Source organism: Heptranchias perlo, chromosome 13 (genome assembly GCF_035084215.1).
Source record: "Heptranchias perlo isolate sHepPer1 chromosome 13, sHepPer1.hap1, whole genome shotgun sequence".
NCBI classification, from domain to species: Eukaryota; Metazoa; Chordata; class Chondrichthyes; order Hexanchiformes; family Hexanchidae; genus Heptranchias; species Heptranchias perlo.
This window is the reverse complement of record NC_090337.1, coordinates 14,722,727-14,733,676: the sequence shown is the minus strand read 5'-3', so window position 1 is coordinate 14,733,676 and position 10,950 is coordinate 14,722,727. Positions and strand designations below refer to the sequence as shown.

Sequence of the window (10,950 nt, the reverse complement as noted above, 5' to 3'; positions counted from 1 at the left end):
CTACCGTTTACGACTTCAAAACTTTGAAAAATTTTCCAGAAGTTGATTTAATTCATTTTATCGTTTTCTAGCGAAAATATCACAGGACGATATAATCTGATCTAAATTAGATTTTAAAAATAAATGAAAACCTTACTATTCATACTATTACTCAACTTTTATAGACTTTAGTATTATTCCTCGGTTGTCTCATCTTCTGGCTCATCTACTGCTCATCGAAAAAAGTTCGGTTGTTTTCCATGTCTTTCACGTGAATTTGGATATTGTAAGAAATGGACGTCACGTCTTTCTGAAGATGTTTGTCCTCTATTTTAATTTTCTTCTCATGGTTACTTTAATTTTTGGCCTGCAATGGTTTCTGCGCCAGAACTCGGGGAAAACATAATTAAGGAAAGAGAGGAAACTAACTTATTTAATAAACTGTGAACGAAGTCAGAAAGCCTTAGTCAATGGCAGTGCAACAGAGCAAACTGGGGAAAAGATGATTGGATTATTAATATCTTTTCACAGCTGTCCAGACTTTACTGGAATATATAGTAGATTAGGCTTTCTCTGAGGGAGAAACGAATATATTAACCCCATTTTATTTATCTTGCATAGCAACCTAGTCCCCTCACTGTGCAACACGTTATATCCCCATTTGCTAGGCCCCATACCAGAAAACGTGAAGAGAAAACGACCTGGCTAAGACAACTGCTTTTTGCAAACCTTAAACTCCCTAGTTAAGTCTTTGTGTGTATGTGAGGGATGGCGAGAGAAAGAAAAAGTTTATATTTCAATTATGAATCCTTGTTTGGATTTGAGCAAAAGAGTTTATTTTGTAGTTCATGGGATTCCCAAAGGATATAACTACTTCTGTCAAATACAGATCTTTGATCCATCAAATAAGGGGATATTTGCACTAAATTAGTGCAAAATTAATTTGTGCACAGTAGTGGTTTATCAGTGGTTTCTTGTGTTGATTAAATGTTTTGTGCGATATTTTCGTCAAAAAGAATTTAAATGCGGTACATGTCTTTCTGTTTATCTATCATATATTTATTATCTATCTATCTATCCGTCTATCATCTAGCTATCATTTATCAATCTATATAATGTGTAATAGGCATCTGTGTGTTTTTAGCTTTTCATTGTAAAGTGTAACAAACACAAGGCCTCTTTTTATTTTATTTTACAAAATTTATTTTTATACAAGACGCATTTACTTGTGAGTTTGTGACAATACAGTTATAAACTATGCACAGTTCATTCGTACATTGGCAAAATACAAAGTGGTTTCAGTACACATTCCAACGATTTCTGCTTAAACAGTAGGATTTCACCGTAACAATATCTCGGTCTTACAACTTTTTCACCAACTATTTTTAAGCGTTCCACAAAAGGGGAAACGTGCTTCGCCGATGATACATTTTAACGAGAATGCGCTTTTTTAAAAAATCGTGCTGGTAGCGTAAAACAAAAGCACTAAAATGTGTGTTGTTCCAGTCTACAAAAAAAGAATTAGACCAAGTCAATGAGTTAGAGCTTGCTCTTTAGTGGTGGTTAAATATATATGTCACATAGATAAGACAGAACCAATGATTTACTATACATATTAACAACAAATGGGTCAATTTCTAAAAGTTATTGAACAGTATTCCTATTATTATCAATTTATTACAAACCAGTACCCATGAATATCAAAACAGGATCAAAAAATACGGAAAGAAAATTATCCTACATAGTCAAAACCTCCACTTATAAAACACTATAATTTACAGAACACACGCTAATTATTTAAAATAATCCAAGAAAAAAATGTACACGGTCTAATCGCCCTGTAATAAAACACTTTGGTTCATTTATACAAAATGTGTTTTATTGTAACATTTTAAATAAATTATTTCAAAGAAAACAAAACAAAAAAAGAAACGAATTACTTAACACAGGCGTACACTGTATATGTCAATACCAATATTTATACGTTTTTACAGGCTTATTCTGCAAAAATGTCTGACACGAAAATGTAGTTTGCAGAAATGTTTAAACAAAGTCAAAGGGTAGGCAGGCTTTTAAAGAGACAGTATCCATTTTGTTTTGGCCTACAAAGGCTTTTGTTCATTACTATTCACATCAGGTGTACGGAATATCTACTAACACCCTCCTGGCTTTCAAAAAGAAATGCAACATAGTTTCTTAACAAATCGATATAGCAGTGTATTTCTTTCTAGAAGAGAAAAAAATAATAACGAGAAATGGAACAACGATTTTCTTTTTACAACATTTTATGAAAACAATACTATATGGCGGGGAGCACTTGCAAGTGAACGGAGATGTTGTGTTGTTCAAGATGCCCAGTTCTGGACTATTAACTGCAACTTGTGTAAGATTAGATTAGGGATACTTTCTCTTTAATACATGTCTTTATCTCTTTCATCATTTTCATGTTTCCTAGGCCCTAACCCTCCAGAAACTCAAATAGTTCCCCAAGTCAAATGCAGCAGACAGTATGGCATTGCAAACATCATATGGACAAGGACTTAGTCAATATTTCTTATTGTGGATGCCTGTCCAAGTGGTTTTAGGTTCCTGGTTAGAGAATAGTTCTGGGGTCAGAGTTTCTGTAAGAGTGCTCTCTTGGTCCAGGTGATGAGGAATTGCTTGGAGGTGTTGGAATACCACTTGCTCCTGTGCTCTGACACACATACCATTCGCTCAGGTTAGCTGCGTGGGAAGATGTGATAGGGTCAAGCTGGGAGGCTGCAGCCGGGGGGTCCCGACCTGAGTCCGAAGAAGGAGATACCAGCGAAGGGTTGGAGGATTCGTAGCCCGAGCTGGGAGGAGGAGATTTGCAGTGGACCTTCATGTGCTTACGAAGGGAACTGGGGTGTGTGTACGATTTATCACAGCCTCTTACTTTGCAGTTATAGGGCTTGTCACTTGTGTGCACATGAGAGTGCTTTTTCCTGTCGCTGCTGTTAGCAAAACGTCTGTCACAGCCTTCAAACTCGCATTTGAAGGGTTTTTCTCCTAAAAGAAAACCACAAGGGGCAGAATGATGAGTCACAAACGTTAAGATATTATCCTTCACGATTAACATTAAGGTATTATCCACCACTATTGAAAGTACAACTTAACCATTAACACATGTTTCAATAAATTTTACATTAGCTATTTGAGGAAATCATATTGCAGTGGTATGTTGCAGGTAATTTCTTGCAAATACGGTGTGGAGTAATAGTTTATCCTTGTTACTAAAGTTAAAGCCGTGTTCAATGCCAAGGCCTAAACAGCAGTCACTTGCTCATAGTAACTAACAATGGATTTCTGAAACAGCAGGGGTGGGGAATAACAAACTTTTAAAAATAAACTGTATTGGTGATTATTCTATTAACATTGCAACATCATTAAACCTAAGATTTTTTTTTAAAATATGCATCAGTGGTAAATATAAAACAATGCGGCTACAGTGCAAAGCTACGTGCTTTACAACAGAGACCCTTCACCGAACTCTCAAAATGTCGATTTAATATTACACCGTAATTAGCCAAACGTTCAGAAAGCCGTTAGAATAATTTGACCTTCACTTGCTAGGTTGAGACGGCCAATCAACGATATTAGTGTAGTACAAGCTAGTAGTAAGTTAGTGGACCCATGGGGAAGCCCAGACTCATAAACACTGTTATTGTGCCGTGTCTGGAGCGTCCGACACTACGAGCATGAAGTCTGCTCTGGCAATTCCCGAGAGCTCTAAACTCCTCCTGGCTACACATTTCTCCTTCTTTACTATTAATGCTGTGTATAAAGGAGTGAGTAATGTAAGATTAACTGCGACCAATCCTTGTTAAGTGTCATCTCACCAGTTAGCTTAGTCCTGGCTAAAATAAATAAGTAGAAAAAAGCCTCCTTGAAAATTGAATTTAAACTTTACATTCGATAACTTAGAAAAAGATGGCTACCTGGTGATAAACTCTACAAGCTGTTTGCACGTTCTAATCAATCTTTTTAATATCCATGTTTAATTCTAGATTTAGATTTTATACGGTAATATTTTATAAGTGAGGTGACAAAACTACTGAAGCTTCTGTTTACCCAGAGGCGATCTTTTCATGCTTGTTGAAATAAATAATGTAAAAGGGACGGGATTTCAATTCAATAAAACTTGTCTATAAAAGACTGAAGCCAATCAAACGGCATGAATATTTTACAAGATAATTACTTTGTTAATAGAATTACTATACTTGCTATTTTTTATTTAAGAATTTAGTAACATTAGTGTTTGCAATTTTAAACTGAAAGAGAAATGCAATATTTATCACAATTACAATGATTAATTGCCACAGATGGAGAACGCTATTTAACTGAAATATGGGAATGTGTAAGCATTCGACGCTACTAAACACGCAGCTCCTTTATTGGTTACTATATTATTTTTAAATAAATAGAAATACGATCGGTCGAATGAATTGCTCTTGTAAATTAAGTGCTCTGCACTCTAAACTGCTGGGCTGAAGTCGATGGAGTGCTGGGAAAGTTTGTTTAGGCAAGCACAATACAATACTATCAAGTGTCAGATACGCACTATTGTGCACCCATAACACAACATGCATTTATATGTGTTATACTTTCGACTATTTTAAAGTATTAAACGTAATGTCATCATTACGTGATATATTTTTGAAATATACATTTTACATATTATCTCTGCTACAACAATGCTCTATGCATTTTATTTTTTCAAACCCCGATGCTGCAATTTATTGGCGCCATCCGCGGTTTAATTTACATTGTAAAGGGAAAAATATGTTTTGAATTTAAAATGTAACCAGGATTATATCTATAAAGAGGCCTACAAACCACCTCTTGATCCGATGTACATTGCAAATGCACTTCGATTCCAGTAAAGAGCCAACCAACATTGCACATTTATGGAACGAATATATACAGGAGACAATTGAGGCAGAAAGGAGACAAGAACGCAAGCGAACTGTTTGCAAAGAGTTTACAAGTTTTCAGTGCAGCAAAGTGCCTCAGGTTAAATTCTGACCAACTCCCACCGCCACCCCCCGCCCCCCCTCCGCCAACTATGCTCGGGACGTAAAGGAAACCAACCAAGAAAACATGATGCTATCACAGAATGGATCATAAAACTGAAATATGTTCAGCGATTAAGGAGAAACTCGAGGGGAATTTCTCAGATCTACATTTCCCTGCAATGTTTTGTAGCCGAGCAAGGCCGCGCACAAGGCACACTACAATACAGAGAGCGAGTCAGCGACTTATCGAACCGCTGCTGTAAAACCAATTAATATCGTTAGAGAGGCTGTTCCAGGGAGTGTGAAAATTTTATAAGTGCGGTTTCATTACTTATAGATTATTCTGGCTTGGGAAGTTCAAACGCAGCTTTGAATAAGCTTCGATCTACTCAATTTACTTGCTGCTAAGTAGAGCTGGCAGATGTTTTTGACACATGTCTCAGTTTCACAAATGGTTCTGCAAATGACATTTTTCGAAAGGTAGGCCTGAACATTTGTTTTCATTAGTCTTAGGCCTATAACATGTTTAGATTTTAAAAAATATATTAAGGTCAGTAGTACATATACACTTGCAGTACAGATACAAAATATAATAATTGAAATTAATACATTTGTGTTTGTGAATCCTAGCAAAAATAACAGAACAAAATATTAAATATATTCTTCTCTTTAATAATTCTAGATTATCTGCAAAAGCATTCATTGAAATCTACTTAATGTCAAAACAGTGTTCACAGAGATCCGAATGTCATGTTTTGTAACAATCTTTAACTGCAGCTGAAAGGAAGAAAACTAGTGGCTTTTAATTTCAGTAGAGATTGAATCAGGGCAGCTTTATTATCTGTAACCGGAAGACTGTTTACAGCTAAAACATTATAAATTATTTATTATCCACAACATTACAAAGTTCTCAGAGCTGCGTGATTTATAAAAATGCTGTAAAAATAGGCTACTTTCCAAGGCACATGAAGCCCAGCTTCACTGTGCATGTGTATTGAAGTCCCACTGGTAATAAACAAAAAATATATTTTATTAACTTTTGTATACCGAAAATGGAATAAAATGGATTAATGATCCTTCGAAAATACTGACCTGTGTGAGTTCTTTTGTGGATCTTGAGATTTTCTGATCTGGCAAAGACTTTGCCGCAGCCAGGGAATGGACAGGGGAAAGGTTTCTCTCCAGTGTGGACTCTGATGTGATTTACAAGTTTATATTTGGCTTTGAAAGGCTTTCCCTCTCTTGGACACTCTTCCCAGAAGCAGATATGGTTCGACTGCTCTGGTCCCCCAACGTGTTCCACTGTTACGTGAGTAACCAGTTCGTGCATCGTGCTAAAAGTTTTTGAGCATGGTTTTTTGGTGACAGGGTCCGGTTCAGTCCACTTGCAGATCAGTTCCTGCTTGATGGGTTGTCTCATGTAGCGAAAAAAAGCACCTGGACCGTGGTGGGCAGTTAAGTTCATGTTAATATTCATGCCACCGTAGCCATGTAGAGGGGAAGAGGCAAAGGGATCACTTCTGGAACTTGCCACTTGGCTGAAGTGCTCAGACCTGGCGTACATGTCTCCAGGTAGCCCCAGTCTTAACTGTCCGTTCAGATGGTGTCCAGTTGGGGCTGCATGGGGAGCCTGATCATGGAGTCCAGGGAATAGAGAATGGCTTCCAGCCTCGGGGTGACCATGGTGTCCGGGGTAGCTACCTGTTGTTGATACAAACATTCCGTGGTGAGAACTTGTGCCAGGATATTGATCAGTGAGCCCTGGCATGACTGAGGATGTCAGATCTCTGCGGATGAGGAAGTCCCTACCTGCCGAGATAGCCTGGGCAGTATAGCTGGCGTGGGAGTGCGAGACCGAGTAACTGACTGCTGCTGCCGCCTGCGCTGGGCCAAAAGCTGCCGTTGGATTGGAGACAACCTCAGCGTGGCCTGCCATATGATGGTGATGATGATGGTGGTGATGGTGGTGGGGATGGGTTGGGCTGAGTTTAAGCGCAGCAGCGGCTGCAGGATGCCCCATGTGTTCAGGCCCGAATGGACTCGGCCCCAGGCGGGGTTCTCCAGTACTCTCCCCAGGGTGCGTGTGTGCCATTGAGTGGGGATGGCCGCTGAGCCCCGGGAAGCCTGTCATGCTCTGAGGGGGATGGTGATGATGATGATGGTGGTGAGCTCCTGCCAAATCTACTAATCTCAGCGCTGGGTTTCTTTTGGCGAATGATGGGTCCATCATCGGACTCCCCAAAGCATCCATGCTCATAATGCCTGACAGCAGGAAAATAATAAAAGAAACTTTTTTTTTAAGTTACCGAACTTTAGAAACTCGCTCTTTGCCAACGTGGATAGCCATTCGGTGTAGAGAGTGCAGACGGATAGCAGCAGCAGGACGCATTGAGAAACTGAATTGAGATTCATGAACAGCTTTGCAGCCCGTCGAGCTCCGCGAGCAACACGCACTCTCATTGGTCAGTTTCAGATGATTGACAGCGCCAGTTACGGACCCCAGTCAGGGCACATGCGTATTACACCGGGAGGGGGGAGGGAGCGGGGTGGTGAAGAGAACATGGAAAAGTCTTTTTTGGCTGCAGGATGTGTTTTTTTTTTGTTGGGTTCTTGCAACTTACTAATTTTATTAGCAAAACCTTTTAACTGTTTTGTAAGCCCGTTTCACTGATTTTCTTCCGCCGAAGGCCACTTTTGCTTAAATAACAAAAATGCAAATCTTTAAAAGTTGATCTGAGCGGATTTTTTTTACCGCAAAGAGCGTTCTTTTCTCTTTATGTTAGACACTTGATAATGTTGTAATTCATTTCTGAGGTGTTATGGGGAGAGGGGAGAGAATAAGACCCATCAACCAACGATAGATTGAGACAGAATTTAACGGTTGTGGTGAAGGTTATTTTTATATATATATTTAAATTTCCTTAAATTATGAAATTCAATTAGACCCGCTGCTTATTAGTAGACAGCTATTCGCACTTTTTTTTGATGGGATTGATATGGAACCGTGTGCCAGGCTAAAGAGGACAGAGGCAAAGTGTTTTGCAGTAGGGTTTGATAATTTATGAGGTGTTATACTGGTGTTTGTTTCACGAGCAAATATACAGTTGGAAGCGTTGGAAAGTTTATCCTTCCTTCGATCCGGTCAAATACCACCACCATCTACTTCGCAATATCTCGCATCGTGCCCGCACACCCCTCTATTTATCCACACCAGCTCCTGTGGCTAATGCAAGAATTTAGTTTTTGTGGGCAAGTAGGACGGTACAGCACTGAGCTGAAAATGAGTTTATGGCCTGTTATGCTCAGGCGGGAAATCAGTTAGTGATTTTTATCTTTCCTGACACTAGCGTGTTCCAGGCGTGTTGTGTTTTTTTGGACAAAATCAGACGGCTGGTTGTTCTTCGCGGCGCAGACCATCAAAGAGACCCCCAGTCAGTGGTATCTGTTAACTTTTTGTTTTTCACCCCGAGACTGAATATGAAACTTTGCTCAACTTGTACGAACTTACTGAGTTCTCTTGCCTGATAATTCTGTAAGTCAGAATCCAGGAAAGTTTTAGTTCTCGTGGAAGGGTGTGGGATTCGGGGGGGGGGAGAGAGACTTTTATTTTCTTAGCCTTGGTAAGTTTCTTTTTGTTTCAATACTGTGTTTCGACAGATTGTCAAGAGATTCGAATTACCGCCTGCATCACATGGATGCAAACGTGTTTTGCAGTTTTTTTTAAACGTGTTTCCAATTCCAACACACAGTTTGTGAAGGCGAACCTACACGGTGCTTCATGAATTCATAAACACGGTGTAATCTGCGAATAGGAAACTCGCATCGCTGGGGGAGAAAAAAGTAAACTGTAGTGTACTATCGGGAGGCATAGAGAAAGAAAGCGCAATAATAATTGCTTGTATCCGTCTACGTACCCACATGAATGAGAGGCTTTTTAGACCGAACTCCGCTCTTTATATCAGCCTCACGTTTTCATATTTTTCTGATAATACCAGAACGTAATGCTAGCCACAATCCCTCCCCCAACACATAGTCTTATGTCTGCACTGTAACTCGTCCTGAGTACAAATCGTCCGTTTAATTCGTCCTGAGTACGTATCGTCTAACCATCTCGCAATGTACGTAAAAGTAGTTTAGACTTTTTTTTCAGGGAGGAGAGTTACTAAACGGGCTACTAACTCAAATATATACGTTGTAGCCCTTTAGATTGTCCGACAAGAGTGCTAAAGGGGAACGGAAACCTGGTGCTGCGATCTCCGTGGATTTAGGCCGTCGTCCTGAGCTGATCTGCGACAGGGCTTGAAGCCTGCAGTCTAGCACACAGCAGACCTACATTACAAAAGAGAGAAAAAGGTAGGTTTTTGAAAGGAAGGTGGGAGTAAAGCATGGACAGAAATTTAAGGGGGGGGGGGGAAGAAAGCAAATTTAAGGTGGGAGATAAATAAGAAGCAGAAAGACGTAAACAATGTTTTACGTGCAAGGAATATATCCAGAGACAGACAAACACTCAGAACAAGAAAGAAAAAATGGTTTAAAAAAGTATGATCGGATGAGAACACGTGGGGGAGGGGTAGAGGCATGGCGGTGGGAAAAAAGGAACACACACTTGTGCAAAACAATTCTCTGCAGTCATAGCAAGTATGTTAAATTTAATGAAGTGTTGGCTGAATTTGTAAACACTAACCCCCAAAACGTGAATTAGCTGAAGACACACCATTCAGATAATGTAAGAATGTAATTAACTCATATTCACTGTTTAGTAGTAATTTTAAATATGGGTATTAAAGCCTTTAGGATATTTTAATGCTGTACAACATAGGTTAGATTAAAGTTACATTAATACCTGCATAACGCTGTATATTTTTCTAATTATCTACACAGTGTTTCACTTGCTGGCATTTGCCTTTTTGTTTATATCCATATTATTTACATCTGCCATAATGTCTCTGTCTCAGGCCACCTCTTGGAATCACAAACTGAGTTAATAACCAGCAAAATTTTGAGATCGTTTTTTTCACCCAAAAACTCTAACGTGCAATAGACAAGAATGTAATATGGATCTGTGATTGTTGACACGTTTGTATTTCAGCCTCCAGGGCTTCACACTGCAGATTTAAACTGGGATTTTTACATGTGCTGCTGCATTACCTGGTCAAGCCCCCACCTTGGTGTCAGTCTGTCCGTTATCTTTCGAGCAATTTCTCAGTTGCAAATGACAGTCCCTAGGAAAGGACACAGTGCTTACGAGCGTTGTAATATATAAATGTTTCCCAAAACGTAAACATAGTGCCATAAAAACTCCTAAGTAAGCGTATTGTAAAATAATCAATTTACAGCTTGTGTTTGAGTGTAATGTTATTATACTGTACAAGTATACATTTATTACACATAACGTTACATGGACTCTTGTTATATTATTTAACGTTGTTGAAGTATAAGACTTGGAAAGGAAGATTGTTTCATTACAACAGACTTTTGAGAAAAAGTGCTCTTCATGTGAAATATACATTGCGATCACGTTGCTGCTCCTTCATTGTAAACGTATTTTAACTAGATGGAGAGTTTTGTACTTTAGGTTAAGTGTAGAATGTGACGATACCATAATTGCGTGCACTCATATATAAACATGCAGATAAGGTGAAGGTTCTTCGGTTTACATTTTCATTTTACGTAATTGATCCTTCCAGCCTATCGTTTAATTTCTTTGCAAAGCTTGCAAACGTTGATAAAGTGAAGAAAAGTTTTTTTTTGCTGGAAATATATTTCATATTGTGTCCCAAACAAAATTCTCCAGAAATTAGCGTGTTATCGACAGGATATTTCTCTATGTGATTAAGATGTCACAGAATAACACGAGGCATACGTTATACCCCTCTTATGGCGGGCAGTTCACAGCTTCCTGTACCCCATTATAAACAGGAAATTATTGCAGAAT

General features: G+C 38.9%; 1 protein-coding gene across 1 annotated transcript; it reads right to left on the bottom strand.

Moving 5' to 3' along the window:
* Positions 1–2,572: 2,572 nt before the first annotated feature.
* On the bottom strand, positions 2,573–7,272 carry zic4 (zic family member 4). Its single transcript, XM_067994608.1, has 2 exons — positions 6,108–7,272; positions 2,573–3,009 (listed from the first exon to the last, which is right to left on the bottom strand). The coding sequence occupies exons 1-2, from the start codon at positions 7,270–7,272 to the stop codon at positions 2,573–2,575; spliced, it is 1,602 nt and encodes a 533-aa protein (XP_067850709.1).
* Between the last annotated feature and the right edge of the window lie 3,678 nt (positions 7,273–10,950).

Bases quoted from the DNA above. Each gene is read 5' to 3' on its own strand.
- zic4 (XM_067994608.1), bottom strand. From the start codon at position 7,272: ATGAGCATGGATGCTTTGGGGAGTCCGATGATGGACCCATCATTCGCC. The intron at 3,010-6,107 runs GTCAGTATTTTC...GTTTTCTTTTAG, and splicing joins CCACAAAAGAACTCACACAG to GAGAAAAACCCTTCAAATGC.